We start from the raw sequence: 20,529 nt of genomic DNA, 5'->3' as shown, positions 1-20,529 counted from the left end.
GCCAACAGCCTTTGAAATGTTTCCAATCCGAAATTTAAGCAGTTTCTGTTACAAAGTGTTCGTGTGTGTGTGTGTGTACACGTGCACACACGCACACACATGTGTGTGAGTGTGTGTGTGCATGTGTGTATGCCTGCCTGTGCCCCTGCCGAGTTTCAAGGTGTGCTTTGAGTGTGAGGAATAGTGGTGGCAAATTTTCTAGTTTCAAAAGAAGCTGGCTGTCTCTTGAGCTCAAAAACTCAACCAACACAGAAACCCAAATTTGGTGGAGAGTAGGAAAAGTCTTATCTTTACTCTCCAATGTAATGCTGGAGAAATGGTGTGACCGACTTGTCGTGCATTTTCATGCTAGATCTTTACCAACATTGACGAATATTGTTTAATTTTATCTCTTCTTATGGACTTTTTATTTGTAATCAGCTTTTGCCATTTCTGGGATTTACCAGCTAAGTATCTTTGTATTAATACACTAATCTAACCATTTTTTTAAGGTAGAAAACAGGATCTCAAAGGAGAGCCTATCGGTTAAGGAGAGGGGATTTATTTTACAGGTCTTACTTAATCGGATACCTTTGTCCTTTGAAGGGATTGGCTTTGTTGACATTGGCTTGACTGGGCTTCTATGGTTAGGCTTGTTGATAGAAACAATACAAGGTGGCTCACACATTTCATTTTTTTGAGTGAGAAAAGGTCCTTCTTAAAAACAAATAAAAACTTGACATAATGCTTATTTGTTGCTATGATTGCTAATAGTCTACTGTTGTCTGAATTATTTGTCACCTTTACAAGAGACATTTTGATCAAGATATTTTTTAAATCTACTAATAACATTTTTATTTGTTTAGTTATGTCTTGTGAAGCTACCATCAAGAAAATCCCCAAACCACCCAGTTTTCTATTTAGGGCATTTAATTGAACATGACTACGTGAAATAAAACATATATGAGAATCAGATGATCATAGACACGCCTGGTCATAAAAGTGTAGTGTCCATTTTCTAAAGTTAAATTATCTTCCAGAATGCCTATGTTTCTTTTCTTTATTTCCTTTAATTCCTTATCCACTAAATCTGCTCAAGAATCCCAGAACTTTATTGTTATTTCTGTATGTTTCCTAAAAAAAACATTTTGTTAAATGCTGCATATAATGCTATTAACAAGCATTTTTAAAGATGAATTTAAAAAGTCATGTAGTACAGTCTATTGAGGAAAAACAACAAGCTAAAATACTTATTTAGCATAATTCTATGAAATTATTTATTCATTTATTTATATATGTTTTATGGAGAAAATCATATGCACGTGATTATAACATATACTTTGTCTCTGTAATGTCTTCCCTTGGAAAGATATGTGGGAAGTATTTAGGTTGTTAATGTTGTTCATGTAATAATTATTTTGTGTAAAATATCTTTAACTATTTGGCAACCACATGAAGAGGCTATTCCAGGCTGTGCAGGTAAATCACCTGTATGTACAGGTGTACATGCAGGTACATCAGAGATTGCAATAAACTGAGGAGTAACCGGGCTTTGTCTCTGTGTCAGGATCATGAGTAATATTTACTTCTTATTTTAGAGTTCAAGAATGTGTATAGATTTTCTGTTGTTGTTTTTTTTTTCTCTTTTCTCTGGCAGTTTTATGTATGTTATGTTTCTGGTAATATGTTCCACTGTAAAAGGGTGAGTATAAATGCACACAGACACACACACACACACACTTTCAGAATGAATAATCAGTATATATCAGGAAAATGCATAAAATTGTAAACAAGAGCTATAATAAATCATTTGAATGTTATGGTTTGAGGTACAAAATCAAGTACCTTGATTCACAAACCTCCTGTAGCCGAGGAATGCTTGTGACGTCAGTTCTATCTCGATTTTCCCCTGTGAGCTCTATGAAAGCTTTTCAGTGAGCTTTTGCATTGTTCTCAGTTGAAATGTTTCCTTGGTAGATCTACAAATAGTTCACATCCATCTTCTTGGAGTATTGAAATGCTTCTACCTTAAAGAAGTTGCATTTGCCATATAATTATTAAGTGAATTTAGTAATCAGGAGAGAGTTAATGATAAGTGAAGGTACTTCAGTTGTTGGCTTTAAATTATTTTTGGATTTTTTTTTTTGTAATTATAAAGGAAAGTACTCGGGGGGTAATTTGCAACTTGAAGTGTGTAGAAGTAAGAGATTTTGATAAGTTTAATATCTTATAAAACAAATCAAAATAGATTCTGGAATCTTCATTTATCAAATGCTCTAACATCATTTGGTTTTCTGTGCAATACCTTGTCACAATCTCAGCTTGAGTTTAAAAATTATTGAAGTAAATGAAAAAGGCATTTTGAAATGTTTAATATTGTCTTTGACTTAGCAGTCTTTATAAAAAGATTCTGAAGTTCTCTGAAATAATACTAATTATTGTCAGCTCGGCTTACAAATAATCAGAATAGAAATGAAATTTCTATCAGAATAGCAATTTAATAGAAATGACTGTATTCAAATTAATGTTATTGTGCATTAAACATATGGATGATTTAATTTTTTTGGTTATGAAGATAATAAGTAATAGTAGATTATCCTTAGAATTCCATCATGTGCTTTGAATAGTGGTTTTCTAATGCCATGTGGCTAGACGTGACCATGTCTACTCACAACTTGGAGGGCTAGCCATAGACATTGTCAAAGATTATTCATTTTAGTGCTATTTCCTGTAGGTTTTACACCCTGGTAGCCAAGTAAGGGTACACTTTACAACCTGTAAGCTATCAGCAACTATGGTATTAGGAACCTATTTTTTCCCAAATGAAAGTGAAGTTGTTCCAAGGTTATCTTCAGCTTCATGTGAACAGATCTCAATTATTTTTTTTCCAACATAAAAAGCAGTCTCTTCATTTCAGTCCCAATGAAAAGTAACCCTACAGAGAATAATGTAAAATTTTATATGAGAAGGCTCATAATATTCTCAGGATTCATAAAATAGAATTATCTAGGATAGGATAAAATGCTAGATTTCTTTCTTCTTATTTTTGAAAATATAAATAAGATATAATATGGCAACAGGAATGGGAGTGAATGCTTTTCGAGCATTGTATTTGCTGAGGAAAGGAAGCAACATTCCCTTGTGTAATACCTGCAGACTCACATGTCCCGCTGAATAGCACGTGGTCAATCTGTGATAGTAGTGAAAGGCCATGACTGGAAGGACAGGAGGGTGACAACTTCCTCCTAGGCAGGCAGCTCCCTGGAAAATTCCTTAGGCTAAGATTTTTCCAGAGGCTACCCTTGGACATAAAAATGCCCCTTACCTGTATTCCCTGTCAGAAAGGACATGCATTTTCTATTACAGGGTTATTAGCAACAGGCAGAGCAGACCCTAGTAGGAATTGTAAGAGAGGGAAAGAATCTGTCACTATCCAGCTGTGTCCCTTATCCGATGAGTCCCCCCTCCCTCAGAAACTCAGTCCACATGAGCTTTTCCCATTTTATTTCCCTCCTATTCCTCCTTGGTCAAAGCATGTCTAAGGCTACCTGCCTCTTTGTGAAGGACATGATACACAAATTCATTTTTGGAATTATTTAAATAAAAGGTATCTCTGAGTTCAAGGCTGAGACAATCTTGAGAGAGATTTCTTTGAGTGGGGGTCTCCCCTGGACTGTCCAACACACACTTGTAACTCTGGAAGTCTACTTACCAGCTACTTACATGTTTTTGAGCATCTTCTAATTATAGCTTCCCTTCCTACACCAGTTCTTAGTTTTCTAGATCTAGAAAACCGCTATTCTACAGGCCACAAAAGACTAGAGCTATGGGGAAAAATGTTTCAAAGTCCAGAAGAGTTGACTAGACCCTGTGAAATCCAAGGCCAGTTCTAAAGAACAATCAGCAGAAAAGAGAGGACTTTTCAGCAAGCCACTGAAGGAGAATTTGGCCATCAGAGTTAGGGGAGAAAAAAATTTGTAGAATATTAACATTTTCAAGGTACCAGGGAGCTTAAAGGGCCTCAAGTCCAATATTGTTACTTTGTAGAGTTATCAAACAGATCCTATGAAGGCAAGAAAATTACCCTTGCTATCTCAGAAGCAGTTGCCAGAACCCAGGTCTCCACTCTTGCTGCCCAGAGCCTATAATTTAATAGAGGAATTTGGCACATTACCTTCTGGAGACATTTACTTTCCTATTTCAAAAGGGGATATCAGGGTTATGAATGTTTTTAATATTGACACCTTTTAGAAAGGTGTCTATAGTTATGGCCCAGAAAGAATTGTCCAGTATTCAGTCATGTTATTATGAGACCGGTCCATCCAGGCTTGGAATTTTTCTGGACTCCATTAAAGTTACATTGGTTTTTAAGACATTTACTTGACTTTCACCACAGCCCAGAGGCATCAGCATGAAAGTCCAGACACACATGCATTGAATGTATCATGTTTCTTACGATTCAGACAGTTTTTTAGAAATTATACGTATTCTACTGAGCTACGAAAAGAAGAAAAATATCTAGGCAAGAAGGTGCCTTAGTGTCTGTGCTTCTAAATTGCAGCCGGAGGGCAGCAGTACTGTGTACCCTGACCTGTTATACTGGTTTGGTGTGCATGTTTACCTTCTGTGGTGGAAAAAGTATCTCTGCATTCATCATCGTAAACCATGCCTGTGAGTGCCTTGAAATCTTTCTAAAACCCCAAAGAGGACTAACCAGTTTAGGACTGCTCCTTCCCAGTCTATAGAACTTTCACAGCATTTTTAAGCAGGAAAAGTGTAAGAAGCTGTTGTTTAACCTGTGTTCCAGAAGGAAGGCTTTCACTAGCTCTAATTGATAGGTTGGAACACTTGAAGACCTGAGACATTTTGGAGTTGAAATTTACATATTAAGGCAACAGGGCGTTTTGGAGTTGGAACTTCCAGAAGCTCTGCTGAAGAGACCTTATTTTCTAAGAATAAATTTGAGCACATTTGGAGCAAGTAAAATTGCAGAAAATGTCAAGGCATGAAATCCCAGGTGAGTCTGACCTAAATGGGTTAGGCAAGGGTGCCTGGGAAGATGGCTGGGGGATTTTTCCCAGAGAGAGAATCCCTGGAGGAGGCAATGAGATTAGAAGATGAACTCTGAAATAATGTGTAAGAAACAGTTAATGAAAGCAGCATAACTGAGCTGAGGAGCACTTTTTTTCTTGTGTTTCTAAATGGATATAAGATCTTTGCTTTACTAGAAATAAAACAGCAAGCAATGTACTTGAATGGAACATTAGATGAAGGTGGTTAAAAACATGTACTCAGTTAAAACCTGCTGCTGGGGGAAAGGCCAGTTCTCAAACACTTTGAAATTTAGAGTTTGTTCCTGGACTTTTAAATGTTCTGAAAAGCACGGTTTAAGCTCCTTTGATTTAAATGATATTTTATGGCACTGCAATTATTTTAAAGGGAAACATTTTAAGTTTCAATTAAAGTCACTATAAAATCTTCTTGAAAAGCAGGTGACACATACCTACAGGATGACTTGATTGTTTAAACATTATTATTAATAACGCAATGAAAATTTTTCCATATATTTAAAAGGTTGGATCTGTCTTTACATCTGTTCCTTTTCTTAAAGAAATAAAACAAAGGGTGCAAGTAATGATCTGATGATTGTACATGTATAAACACCTTATAATTATTACATTGTATGCCTATTCTCTAGCTTTGGAAAGAGTTTAAACGAATTTGGCTAATTGAGTAGGACAGTAAGCCAGCCTTTTTTTGTATCACAGTTTTTGGGGAGAGGATTAACCAAGCACATACTTGACTTATTATTGCAAGGTATTACATTTGATACATGAGAGAAGAAGAAAAAAGTGGGTGACTGACAAGATTGCAAAGAAAACGTGATTAGGATGAAAGCCCTTAAAGGGGTATTGAGCTTCAGTTCGATCCCTCCAGCTTCTAATCTCTCTTCAGGAAAAGTATGTGCAAATAGTTTTATTTGCCAGGGCTATTTTATTGCTTTATTGATAGATGTTTAACCATCTCCATAGTTGAACACTTGAGAAGGTGCATTCAGAAATACCTGTATAGGGATGTCTGGCTGGCTTAGTTGGTACAGCATGTGACTCTTGATCTTGGGGTCATGAGTTAGAGCCCCACATTGGGCATAGAGCTCACTTTAAGATGCCTTTATAATTTATTGAAATACAATTCACCTGCCCTCTTTAAACCCCTGGTCACTGTAGTACAAGCTGTCTAGTGTGTACTTAAAAACAAAAAAACAAAAAAACACAAAACAACAATAACAACAACAACAAAAACGTGACTTAGAGTATAGTACAAAATCCATCTACTAAAAAATCCCAAAAGAGAAATATTTTGAAAAGTCAACTTCTGAGCTTAATGCAATTCATGTAAATAAGCAAAAGATGTGTGTGTACACCTGTTAAACAACACAAACAACTTTGGTGTGTGACTTCAGACCTTGGTAAATGATTCATTTCTGAGAATTAAACTCTTGAAACCATCCCATCTCTGTGATTCTCTTGGCTTTTCAAAAGTAAGTTCTTTTGCAAACAAAGTGTGAGAAGCAGAGAGAGCTGCTTTCCTCTTTGTTTATGGACCTTTAATGCAATCACAGACAAGTCCTATCTTCCTTTACACTACTGATAAATCTTGAAAAAAATCTTCATCACATCAATATTTTGTTGGTGGCCAATTTCAGAGATGGGAAAAAATATTTTGCCACAAAAGGGGCAAAGTTGCTTCCACTCTTGCCAATTTTTGTTATTGTTATAATCACAGACAGCTATCTAAGAATTTATAGGGAAACTTAGGAATTTATAGTGAGTTTCATAGAGAAGATATGATGTAAACTGGCTCTGGCAGGTTTGGTAAAGTAGAATAAATGGTCAGAAGGAAGAAGGTCTTCCCTGGCAAAATAAACAAAGACAAGGCATAGAAATTATATCTATCCATTTATTTACATGCTTGATTCTCCTCTTATTGGAAACAAAAGAATTTTCAAAACATTAATATTTTGAAATAGGCTACAAATAAGTAAGCATAACTAACCTTATGAAAAAAATAAGGTTAAAATAACAATTGAAATTTTGTATACCAAGTATGTGGCAGAACATTCTATACAGCTACCAAACAGGTCACAAATTTGTTTTCAAGCTTCCTAGCAGACAAAAGAAAGTAAGAAATTGGTTTTAAGATTTATGGTGTTCAAATGATATAAACATGTATCACTTATTCAAGGGATGTGTTGAGATGGTGGCAGACATCAGAGTAATTTCTATAGGTGTCAGGGGGCAGGCCTAGCTAGAAGAGAGGGGTTTTATTAGGCAATACTGAGAAATAAAGTTAAGAGTTATAGAGACAGGGGCACCTGGGTGGCTCAGTTGGTTCAGCATCTGACTCTTGATCTCAGCTCAGGTCATGATCTCATGGTTTGTGATCTCTGTCTCTCTCAAGATAAATAGATAAACCTAAAAAAATAAATAAAACATTATTATTTTCTTTTTGTTCATCCAAATTCCTATTTATTCATATCAAAATTAGAAACTTAAGGCAATATCATTACCTCAGTGCACTTGAAGTTTATAAAATCTTTAAAGAGGGTTTATAATGCTACATAAATATTATTAACACCAGTGTGCTCTCCTGTATTCTTAATCTGTGTTTGTACACCACCTACTCCGCACTCCCCAACCAGATCTGCTACAGATTTGAACGTACTGATTCCTTTAGTTAACCAAAGTAAACATAAAATACCTATATAAAATCCAGTAAAAACTGCAGGGGAGACACTTAAGTAATACCATATGCTTATGTATATATATGTATATATACTTATATATAGTATGCATATAAGCATAATAATGCTATGCTTATATGCAAGCAGGGGAGGGGCAGAGAGACGGAGAGAAAGAATCCCAGAGCACAGAGCCAGGGACAGGGTATGAATCCAGGAAACCATGAGATCCTGACCTGAGCTGAAACCAAGAGTCTGTCACTCAATCGACAGAGCCACCCAAGCGTCCCAATAATGTTTTTATTCTTAGGGCTGTGTTCTCATCAGTTGTAGGTTCATATTTTATATTCTTTCAGTTTACCATTTGCTTTCTGTGAATTTCTTTTAGGCATTTTTTTTCTTGATTAGCAAATATAATATTGTTTATATTTCTAGGAATTTGTAATTACTAAATTATTTTTATCAAAATAGTCTAATGTGACTTGATAACATAACCCACAATAAGATTAGTATTTAGTTAATAAAATGTTCTGGAAAAGTAGTCTTCACATGAAATTTGCAGTTACTTATGTTGATTAGATGGTAAATAATTTGTCTTTATAATCACATAAATATAAAGGGGAAAAGAACTAGAATTTATTGTGTGCAAAATCAAGGCAGAGATTTACTAAGCAGATTATTTGAATCTCACAACAGTTTTGGACTTTTCTTTCTCCAACAAACACACCAAACTGAGACCTCTAAGACTCTGTGTATTGGTAGTTTAGGCTAAACTTCCTATGTTTGTTTCTTCCTGTCATTCAGTTATCAGATCAAATGTCATCTCAGTGGTATCTTCTCTATTCTCTCAAACTAGAACAGCCATTCTATCTTAATGCCTGATTTTAATTATTTTCATAGCTCATTGTGAGCCATTTTCTTTCTTTCTTTCTTTCTTTCTTTCTTTCTTTCTTTCTTTCTTTCTTTCTTTCTTTCGTGTGTGTGTATTTTTGTATTGCCTATTTCTTGGCAATATTATGTTTTGTCTCTGAGATGAAAGATCATGGCTGACTTGTTTATTTCTGTATTTCTAGTGCCTGGAGCGACAGCTAACATATAATACTGTATTTCAATAAGTATACATTTAATATGCTCAGAAAAAAGAAGATAAAATTCATACTGTTACTTCTGTGTATCTATCTATGCATTTACATTTATTCTAACATGAAAATTAGTTGAGCATAAAGTAGCAGTCACTTAACATGGTAAATGCAAAATGAAATAAATCAAGACTTAACTAAAAAAAAAGGCAAATAAAAAAGTCTTAAGATGGACAGAGAAATGTTTCTAGAAGAAGAATAATTAGCATAGAGTCTATTCTAGGAGATTGGGAGCAGTGTGTTGTCATTCAGTACTAAAGCACTGGTTCCTTCTCATTTCGTCTAGTTCTGTAACTTGGGTTGGAGTTACCTAGGTGAGCTCTCGAAGAATTTCAGTATGAAATATTGGTTGTGGTGGTAGGGGAAAACATGTATTGAATGTATACTGTGTGCCAGAGGCTGTTGTGAGTGTCTGCATATTTAAGATTTACAACCACCCAATGAGAATTATATGCTGAAATGTAAATAATCGTATGACTATATCTTTGTTACAGAAAGAAAGCTGCCTTCTTGCTCAATTTCAAATTCATCTTCATCATTGTCCCTCATCACACAGTAATGGAAAACTGAGTTCATGTCATAATGGTGGGATTTGACAAAAATAAAATGCATTGGAGTGATACTTGAGGTAAAATTGGTGTTTGCTTTATTGAGCGCACAAGAAGGAAGAGCTTGTGGGAAACTAAATTTCTGGCTTAGGTGGCAGAGAGGATCATCCTGTTAGCTGATGTAGGGAATATAGGACAGGGAACAGTTTAGGAAGAGAAATAGGAGATTGTTTTAAAGAAAATGGCTTTAGGGGTGCCTGGATGACTCAGTCAGTTAAGCATCCAACTTCAGCTCAGGTCATGATCTCATTGTTGGCTCAAGCCCTGCCTAGGGCTCTGTGCTGACAGCTCAGAGCCTGGAGTCTGCTTCAGATTCTGTGTCTCCCTCTGTCTCTGCCCCTCCCCTGCTCATGCTCTGTCTCTCTCTGTCTCTCAAAAATGAATAAATGTTTAAAAATTAAAAAAAAAAAGAAAATGGCTTTAAGCTACAAGTGTTATATATTGATGAAAGTGTTTAGGACCTAAGATGCAAAAATGGCAGTAGACCTTGGGAGACAAAACTAGGATGGAATTAAAGAGTTGGAAATTACTAAAACTTAAGTCATAGATGCCACTGTGAGTAGGTGAGATTATACAAAAAAATGGATGTTAAAGTAAGAAGGAAAGATGGGTGATAAAAAACAGTAACCTCTGAAATCTCAGCAGAAATGAAAGAAACAGAGATGGAGTCATGGGACAAAAAGAAGATACAGATGACAGTGTTTTCAGGAAAGTGCATTGTGGGGACTACCCTGTAAAATAGTGAAAAATATCAAACATCAGAATAGTCACAGGGTGATTCAAATTCAGAATTAAGGTGGGGTATGAGGAAGAAACAATTGGAGAATTATCAAGCATGAGGTAAAAAGAAAAGACGAAGTCACAAAGTCAGCCTGTAGGAGCTGGAAGGAGATTGTGCTGTGGGAAAGGGGCTTGATTGAGCTGGGGCGTGGGAGAAGAGTGGGGAAGAGTGAACGAAGGATGTAGTTCCATTGCACAGTTCTATGAGTAGATATCATTTTCACTTTTCACAAATGAGGAAGCAGTGTCGGGGGAGAAGCTGAAGGGGCTAAAATAAGGGTGTGTCTGATGAAGATGAGGACTTGGTCTTTTTAGAGTAACTTTAAAGAGCAGGAGGGCAACTTTCTACACAGAAGACTAAGAAGACAGATCTGCTGAGTGATAGAGTGGAGTGGGTGATGGAGCTTATGCCAAATGAGCTGCATCTTTGCAATAAAGGATGAGTTCATCCAGCAGTTAGGGTGGGGCTGTGTGTGGGGTATTGATTCCATGAAAGAAAAATAAAAAGTCTGGCTAGAGAGGCTGGGAGATAGTGTCAGTGAATATGGGAATACAACAGGGAAAAAAATGCTGGCTGATTATTAAGCCAGTTTTCATAGAGAACTGAGTGTGTGTTATTGGCTTGTCTGCAGAATTAGAGATTGTTATTCTGGAAGATTTACACTTTAAAACATGTAGCACTACCCAGTAAGCCTACTCCAGCTATTGTTTTCAGATTGCATGCCCCTGGACTATAGCAGAACTAGAAGAAGGAGTATATTTTATTACAAAATCATTCAGCTTTTTAAAAACAACAGAATACCCAGGCTTCACTGCCAATAAGCTTTTATAGTGGTATCTTCTCATCTATGTAACACTTGGAAACTGCCTATATGTAACACTGGCCTTACAGCATGAAATGTAGCAGACCTTTGAGACGATAGGGATTATAGGGACACACTTCCATTTGACTCTGTTTGAAGAAAGCAAAATAAGGTTGGGTCAGTTTTTATCCACTCAAAAATTTTAAGATGCTTGCAAATAGAGTTTGTATAATTATGTTATTAACATTGATAATAATGAAAAGGGCAAGTAATACACTTGGACATTTAGTAAATACCAACGAGAGACTAAGCTATGATTTAAATCTAGGATATATCTGACTTCATTGTTTCTTAATCACCACATCCCCAGGTGTACCATTTTAAAAGAGCCACCTTTGGGGCACCTGGGTGGCTCAGTTGGTTAAACATCCCACTTCGGCTCAGGTCATGATCTCGCTGTTTGTGAGTTTGACCCCCGCATCAGGCTCTGTGCTGACAGTTCACAGCCTGGAGCCTGCTTCGGATTCTGTGTCTCCTCCTCTCTCTGCCCCTCCCATGCTCATGCTCTGTCTCTCTCTGTCTCTCAATAATAAATAAACGTTAAAAAAATTTAAAGAGCTACCTTTAAAAACAAACAAAACAAAAACACAGGACTGCCCAAGGAATGTTTCAAATTGTTGCCATTTATATCCATATACAAAAATTAGTGACTCTTAATTTCTATTACTGGAAAAAAATATTTTATTCCCAGTCTATTCTATAACTGATATATCTGTTTTTCTATAGGTACTATATTCTGCACAAACTCACTTAACCTCATGTATACAAATAGTGTTTTTCTTTGGGTACATCCTGATTCTTCTTGTCCTACCTACCCACACATCCTTATGATATTTCCATCATACCTGCATTCCTGGCACTTTTATTGAAGGTGATAAAGCTCTGAAGAAGTAGTTTGAACTAAATGGATTCTACTAAATTCAAGAATGTTTTGACCATTAACCTTCAGTTTGAAGCTTTAGGTGACCACAGACTGGTGTAAAGGAATATAGATTTACCTCTACAAAATACACCTTAAAGAGGTTTTTAAACAATTGATGCTTTGCTGATGCAATGGATATTTCCTCTTCAGTGTTTTTAACTTAACAAATTACATGTAAAAGCCATAAACTCCTTTATATTATCCATAAACATAATAAAAAATGTTACACCACATAACTTTGACTCAGTCAATAATTCTAGGCTTAGCCTTAGGGTTTAAAGAGAAAATTATTCCTGTTACACATTTTAATTATGCCATAAACTTTGGGAAATAGCTATTGATCTTCAGCATCTGACATCAGAAAGTTGTTTCTTTCTTGTTCTGTAGCCAGTGAAAGTATGACATACAGACTAAAAGTGAAGAATTCCAGAGGAATCAAAGGTAATACATTCACAATAAAGGATGTTTTTAGTTGCATTTGGGTCACTTAAATGTTAAGAGATGTAAAGATCTCTGAACAACTTTCTGCTGGAAACTGGAAGCACACATGTGAGTTAAGAAATATATTACTTTGTTTTAAGAAAAAGTTATTCTCTAGTGGTACTCTTGATTATCTCTAATATTTTAATACAAAAATAGGAGGGCTTAATTAGGAACTTAAAAAAGTATGTTTAAGGTTTTCCAAACTTACATAGAGTGGTGAATGTTGCAATTACCATTTTAGAAGTAATCATTTCATCATTTTTTGTCCTTGAGTCAGTAAAATAGGTAAAAAGTTCCATTCTGTTAAAATTAAACAGACATCTAACATTAATGATGATGATAGTTACTATATGTTGAACTTTTATTAGGGGATGGACATCTTTAAACACATTAACTAAATGGCCAGATTTAAGCTTCACATCCACCCTGTGAGAATGGGTCTCAGTTTCTCCATTTTACAGAAGGGTCAGAGAGATTATGAAAGTCTCCGGAGTATATAGGAACTAGGTGGTAGGGTTGGGATTCAAACCCAAGTCTGTAGGACTCATGTAATGATGGTTTTGGTTAGATATAGGCTTCTTAAGTTGTTATTTTCAGCAAGTTGGAAATTCTTTCAAGTTTAAAACATTTAATGTAAGTAGATTTGTATTTAAATTTAAACATACCAAATTTAGTATTAGGCATTTGTTCATTCAACAAATATTTACGGACATACGATTATATGCCAGATACAGTGTTAAGAGCTTTTTGAAGCTAAATTCAATGAGTCGTGGACTATCTTATAGTCTTGTGTGTGTGTGTGTGTGTGTGTGTGTGTGTGTGTGTGTGTGTAACTGTCACCATCACTCTATATCTCTATATCTATACAGATATATAGATAGAATCACAGAGTAGACTATATACTATATAGATATTGGTAATAGACTATATAGATATAGTATATCTATATCTATATCTATCTATCTATCTATCTATCTATCTATCTATCTATCTATTGCTTATGGAGCTTCAGAACTCTCTGATAACATTGTAGAATTACTCCCTCTTGAACTTTGGAATCTAATTAAAGGTATGGTCATTTGCTCAGATACTGTGATGCCTTGTGTGGTCAGTTTGGGGGCCTTGCTATCTTTATAACCCCAGCTATTAAGATACTATTTTAAGAACATCAGCAGGGAGTCTATATTGACTTTTCTTGCCACAGGGCACCCCCTACCTTCTCACAGTAGGAACTAATGAGTAGTAATCTTCAGCCATTTCTTCCCTACCCTTTTCTTCCTAACCCACAGTGTAATTAAATCCCTTGGTAAAAGACTCTGTTAAGCATTCCATGTACATAATGCCCTTAATAGTGGCTCTGGATGCAATGGTTTGCACAAATCAATTTCATTTAGCTTTATTTAAAAAAACCTACAACTCAAAATACAATTTTTAAAATACAGAAGTCTATTTCTTTATTAAAAAAGTGCAATTTTCTCCAAAGTATGCTTTAATTTGGAGGCTGTTTTTTTAGCTTCCACTAAAATTTTTGCACATATGGGGGTATAATCTTGTAGGGATATGTTATAGACAGTTAATTTTTAGACATGTCATGTGTAAGCAAAATTTTGAAACCCAAATTTATTTTTAAATTTTTATTTTTTTTTAGAAAGAGAGCAAGAGAGTGCAGGAGCAGGGGAGGGGGCAGACAGAGAGAAAGAGAGAGAGAGAGAGAGAGAGAGAGAGAGAGAGAGAGAGAGAGAATGAATCCCAAGCAGGCTCCACCCTCAGTGTGGAACCGGACATGGGGCTCCATTCCACCACCCCGGGATCATGATCTGAGCAACATCAAGAATTGAATGCCCAGCCAACTGAGCCACCCAGGTGCCCCAGAAACCCAAATTTATTTTTTGTTTAATCTTAACATTGAAGAGAAACCAGTGATAGGTGTAGATTGTCTCTTATCCACATTATAACTTTCTCCAAGGGTGTACATTGAGAATTATGTGAAATAAAGTGCCTTAGTCAGTTTAGTGCCTTTGATCAAACATTAGTCATGAGATTTAGGCATTTTATAAAGTTCATGTTTGTAAAGGGAGGTATGGAAATGCTACTATATGCAAGGTACTAATCCTGGCAATATTATTTAAGTTACCTGATTTTATTCTCACAACAGAATCTAAAGCAATTATCAGTTTTTAAGTTACCATATGTACACAAGTCTTCATGCCTGAAACCAAATAAATGGAAGGAGGGAAGTTTAAGCAAAAAAGGTGATACCTGATTCCTCCTTAAATGAAGGATTCCACCGTCAAATAAATGGACAGATTACTTCAGGGATGAGAAACCATTTGTACAAAGCATTGTGGCATGACTACTGTCTTTGGAAAATTCCAGTTGTTCGTTCATAGTATGTTTGCAGTAAACATCAGCTACTGCAGTTCTGACTTTGTTTTTCTAAGCTGACATAAAACATGTTCCAGTCCACTGATTACCAGTGAGTTTTAAGGCTAGCTAAATTTTAAACAGAGTGGATGGTTGTATGCTGTTTTTACTGCAGCTCAGAACATGTATGCCTGTATAGTCTAGGCTTTGTGCCCATTCACCAGATTGCACGGGAGCATATGTGCACATGTCAAAGATGTTAACCACAGTTTAGGTGAGCAGCTTTTATGGAAAACACCAGATTTCCTTCACAAATTTGCTCTTATATGAGAACAGAGTATCATTGCCTCCTGACCAGTCTCCCCTACTGATACTGAATGTGCCACATTAAAATACTTGCATAGTGGACAAGAAGGCAGCATGGGGATTTCCTGGCCGTCTTTCCTGCCAAATTGACTGGTTGCATTGCAGCAGGTGCACAGCAAAGTAGTTAAGAAGGTGCAGGTTGACAGAACGTGTGTGCTATGACTGCAGGCATTGTATGTGAATGACACGTCATGGCAAGTGTTGGCCTCAAGAGATTAGGCCCAGGGTTCTGGGGTGTAAGGACAATCTATATGCATATAAAAGCATCACTGAGTTGGTGAGCACTCAAGAAAAAATAACTTGACTGGGAGTCTACATAAACGAAGTACATTGCAATTCAATATATTTTTTGCTACTTAAATATTTTACAAATGTCCTATTTATATGAGTAGAGGCCATAAACATCTGTCTTGGGAGATGTGATTTTTTGACTACTGAACAACTCACTCAGCTGCCAGGAGGACAGAGAGCCTGGTTTGTTAAAATTCATGATTGGGAAAAAATCCAACATCATGCAATTCATTTTAAGAACACATTTAGCCCTTGGTATCAGTCTCTCCACTTCTAGGATGCCTGACATCTTATAGGTAACAACATAATAAACTTAATACAAGCTTCATTAATTGCTCACTACTTTTTAGAAATATTCAAAAAGTGCAAGTAAAAAAATAGGTTTTAGATGATAAAATAATCATTCACTGTGTAAACACGCACAAACATTTGCATAGAGATTTTCACAGAGCTATGGATTTCTCAAAATCTTTCCATGACCACTAGTTGACAGACCCCAGGATTAAGGATTTATATTTAATATATGTAAATTAAGGATCTAATATATATATTTACATATACATTTTTTAAGAGACAGGGAAATATATTTTATGAGGAATTCATAATCCAAACAGAATTAAGATGATTTCTAAAGTCTTTTCTGTATCAAAAATTGTGTAATTCACTTGATGTCCTAATACATTCATGTTAAGACTTATTAACCTTTCCCCCGAGAAACAAAAATACATACTATTTTCTAAAAAAGAATTCTGGGGGTGCCTGAGTGGCTCAGTTGGTTAAGTGTCCAACTCTTGATCTTGCATCTGGCTCTGTGGTGAGAGCACAGAAGCTGCTTGGGATTCTCTGTCTCCATCTTTCTCTGCCCTTCCCCTGCTCATGTATGCACTCTTCTTTCTCAAAATAAAGAAACTTTAAAAAAAATTCTGTGTCCCTTAATTGTGACTAAAATAAACTAAACTATGCAGTATAAAAATGCAATGCAAAGAATTTTCTGCACTTTTTGATCAGCATTTAAAAGCAATCTCAAAATAAAGTAACATTGCCAGTGTGGATTAAAGTAGAGTGTTATTTGCCTATTTTTTTTTTAATTTCAAATGGACCATTAAAACTGAATGTGAATGTGCTATCTATAGAGATAAATGCTTAGGAGAGATAAAAATACTTTTAAGGTGCTCATATTAATACTTTAATTTTTTAAGTTGTGGTTACTAATCCCCTTAAAAATGGATTAAAGTAAAATACTGTGATATTTTGGAAAAAATAAAATGTATTTTTTGAGACTTACATAAAAATCTAATATTTCAACCAGATTTATTTCCATCAAAATGTTGTAATATATAACATATATTTATTTTAGTATAATCAGATATCAATAGCACACATAATCTTGGACATCAGCAGAAAGATACGTTTTACACAAAAATATAAGAATCTCACCTCTTTATCATGGTATGTGCAAAAGTAGGGAAGGATACTGAATAGGGTTTTTGTGCTTATTCTAAGACACCATCAGAGCGGCACCTGGATGGTTAAAAGTCCGACTTTGGCTCAGGTCATGATCTCGGGGTTTGTGAGTTTGAGCCCCACGTCGGGCTCTGTGCTGACAGCTCAGAGACTGGAGCCTGCTTTGGATTCTGTCTCTCCCTCTCTCTGCCCCTCCCCTGCTCATGCTCTGTCTCTCTCTGTCTCAATAATAAACATTAAAAAATTAAAAAAAAAAAAGACTCCATCAGAATAAAACAATGAGAGAGACAAGACCCATGAAACCAGTTGTGGAGTGGTTGAAGTTCTTGTTTTTGTTTTTACTCTTCAACTTATTGCTACATTTCCTTTTATGGTTTATCATCCTTTAGCCTATTTCCTTTCTGTCCCTTCCATCATATAACCTTCTTATGTAACTTTAGCATAAAATGATCGAATAAAATTCTTCACAATCAATTGATATATTTTTAATGGTGGAAATTCAAGCATAAGTGGGTAATAGGTATTTGTGTGATTATATCTCTTCTGTATTCTTCAAAAATATCACATAGATGACATCTGTTGAGATTTTAAAGTCTTATTCTACCCACTTCCTCAATTTTCCCTCATTTACTGGGTCAGGAATTGGCTGGAAATCATTATAGCTAAATAAGTTCTATTGACTATGTTAATTATTTTTATCTTCTTCTGTTCTATTGTATTTTAGCCATGTTTTGTAGGATGGCCTGAAGGGAGGTATTTTTGACTGGCGTCTTAGTTGTGTGTTGTCTTAGCTCAGGCTGCTATAAAGGAATGCCATAGGCCGAGTGTCTTAAATCCCAGAAAGCTGTTTTTCACAGTTCTGGAGACTAGGAAATCCAAAATCAAGGCACCTGCAGGTTCCTTTCCTGGTGAGAACCCTCTTCCTGGCTTCCAGATGGCTGCCTTCTCTTATGTCCTCCCATGGCAGAAAGGGAGAGATCAATCTTGTCTCTCTTCCTCTTCCTGTAGGGACACTAATCAAATCAAGGGGCCCTAACCTTATGACCTCAGCTAAACCTAATTACTTCTCAAAAGTCCCACCCCCAAATGCCATCATACTAGAGGTTTGGGCTTTGGCATATGAATTTTGGGAAGACACAAACATTCAGTCCATAACTTGTGCCATTCCAACAAGTGACTTAGACTGTTGAGTTCTCTTTTCATATATTTTGCCTCTATGCAAACATTCCTTTCCCTTCTTTCTCCATCAAATTTTGTATCTTGGCAATTCAGTACAACAGTTAGCAAACTTATGAAGTTTATCAGTGTGTTCTTAGAGGTAAATTAAATCGCTCTCCAGTTATCTGAAATTGAGGCCTCCTTTTGTGAATCAGCATATTGAGTAAATAGAGATTTCCTCAGTCTGTGCTCAGTTCTCAATTCTACCAATATTTGGCATCTGGAAACAGCCCCCACACACCACCCCCAAAACAAACAAACAAAAAATACCAAACCCAACAGCAAAATAAAAACATCATTTTGAATACAACTGTTTACTTCCTTGACTTTTTATTGCCTTTCAGTTTTGGTTTTGGGGATTAATTTTATTATAAATACATTTTCCTTAGGTTAAAGAGCCATAACTTTTAGTTTCTATAGCTATCTTAAATGTTTGAAGATATGTAATGTCGAATGTAAATTAGAATCGTTAAGTAGAATCGCAAAGAGGAAGTACAAAAAACCAATAAATAGTATAGCTACAAGACAAGAGGTTTGCTTGAATGTAAGGAAGGATTTTTGTATAGTTTAAAGATGATATGATTTTTTCCTCCTAAGAGAAGCAGGAATTTACTATCAGAAGAAAGTGAATTCCTTACAAACAGATATAGCCCAGCATTAAGTTGATCTGCTTCTAATTAGGAATGATATAGAGGATACTCCTGGAGTTATGTATGATGATTTTAGGCTGCTTCTAAAACCAACAGTGTTCTATTGAAATGTTAGTTCTTATGTATGAATTTGACAGGAAATCATCTTTAGGAGGAATACAAAGTGGAACCCTCAAATTTGGTTATTTAGCATTTGATTTTGAAATGATTTTGCAATTAACTCTGAATATATGGTAAAGTGATAAATATGTAGGCACAATCTAATAAGATCTTCAAGAATAAAATTTATGATACTTTGAGAAAAATCAGTGTTTAAATGATTAAACATAATGCTTAAACTGAGCATGTAGTCAATTATTGGTTGGTAGATTGAGGAATACCTGGATGAAACATTTTTATGTATTAATGAGCATTTTTTCCAAGTAAATATTTATATTATTATTATTATTATTATTATTATTATTATTATTTGAATCTTAATGGGATTGGGCCAAACTGTTGAATTATTGTTCCATAGGAAAATTTATGACCTAGCCAGCAAAAACTTCATAAAATTGCATGAAAGAACATGTTCCTGTGAGAAATCTAAAACATTGCCCAACCCTTCATATTCTGGATTAAGTATTTTAAAGTACCTTAATTTATAGGTCTTGCCTCCTGGGATTAGGTGTCTCATGTTACTGTATGTCTAGTGTCTGTGATGATTGTTTGATCCGTTTATGAGGACAAAATGACTCTAGCCTTTTTCTCTCTGCCAGTAAGCTCGATATGTTCTTCTTTTTTTTTTTTTTTTTTTTTTTTTCTGTCCCAGTACACTACAGCAAGGAATGGTTCATTCTAGTTTTTCTTCCCCGTACCCCAGCTCTCCTATTATTCATTAAATAAGTCATATCTGATATCTGACTCCTCTTGTATTAGTGTGCCTTAGAAGACACATAAGATGAAAAATGGCCAGTTAGATGAAAGAAGAGCCACGTGTTTCTTTGTTCTTCTTTATTCAAAGAATGCATAAACAAGAGAACTCAATGTGCAATGCCACACTTTTCTGCAGGCTATGAGTGTTTATGTAAAATTCTCTACTATGGTCTTCAATCTCAGTAAGCATGTTTAGTTAAAGTTATTTTATGTAACTGTCTGTGTCTGAGACAGATTTTATAGTTTTTCCAGGACAGGATAAGCCAAATAGCAGATTTTTGTTTTTAGTTTGTTTGAACTTATAGCAGCATAAATGGCCTTCCAGTGCACAAGTAGAGATTTCCAAGGTATATTATTTTTTTAACTTTTAAAATTCTTTGATTTTTTACTTTCTTCTATTGAGAGAGAGTGCGAATGGGGGAGAGAGGCAGAAAGAGAGAGAGAGAATCTTAAGCAGGTTCCATGCTCAGCACGGAGCCAGATGTGGGGCTTGATCCCACAACCCTTGGATCGTGATCTGAGCTGATCCAGAGTCTGATGCTTAACTGACTGTGTCACCCAAGGAATTTTATATTTACTATGGCCTCCTGTACTTACTAATAAATGTACTAAATACATGTCCTTTTTAAAAAATGTTTATTTATTTTGAGAGACAGAGAGAGGCAGAGCATGAGCCAGGTAGAGGCAGAGAGAGAGGGAGAAGATACAGAATTTGAGCTGTCAGCACAGAGTCCAGTGCGGGGCTT

The 20,529-nt window shown here is 35.6% G+C and overlaps 1 protein-coding gene across 12 annotated transcripts in view; it reads left to right on the top strand.

The window, feature by feature from the left end:
- The window catches only part of NAALADL2 (N-acetylated alpha-linked acidic dipeptidase like 2), a 1,340,454-nt gene that overhangs the window by 420,319 nt on the left and 899,606 nt on the right, over positions 1 to 20,529 (top strand). The window contains exon 1 of one of the 12 annotated variants that reach the window (XM_023260388.2): positions 10 to 4,996. The exons of the other annotated variants lie outside the window; for them this stretch is intronic. Coding sequence (XP_023116156.1) covers positions 4,975 to 4,996 — 22 coding nt within the window. The 5' untranslated portion in view covers positions 10 to 4,974. Of the gene's footprint in view, positions 1 to 9; positions 4,997 to 20,529 lie in introns of those variants that run through there. 12 annotated transcript variants of the gene reach the window in all.

Source organism: Felis catus, chromosome C2 (genome assembly GCF_018350175.1).
Source record: "Felis catus isolate Fca126 chromosome C2, F.catus_Fca126_mat1.0, whole genome shotgun sequence".
NCBI lineage: Eukaryota > Metazoa > Chordata > Mammalia > Carnivora > Felidae > Felis > Felis catus.
This window is presented reverse-complemented; position numbering and strand designations above follow the sequence as displayed.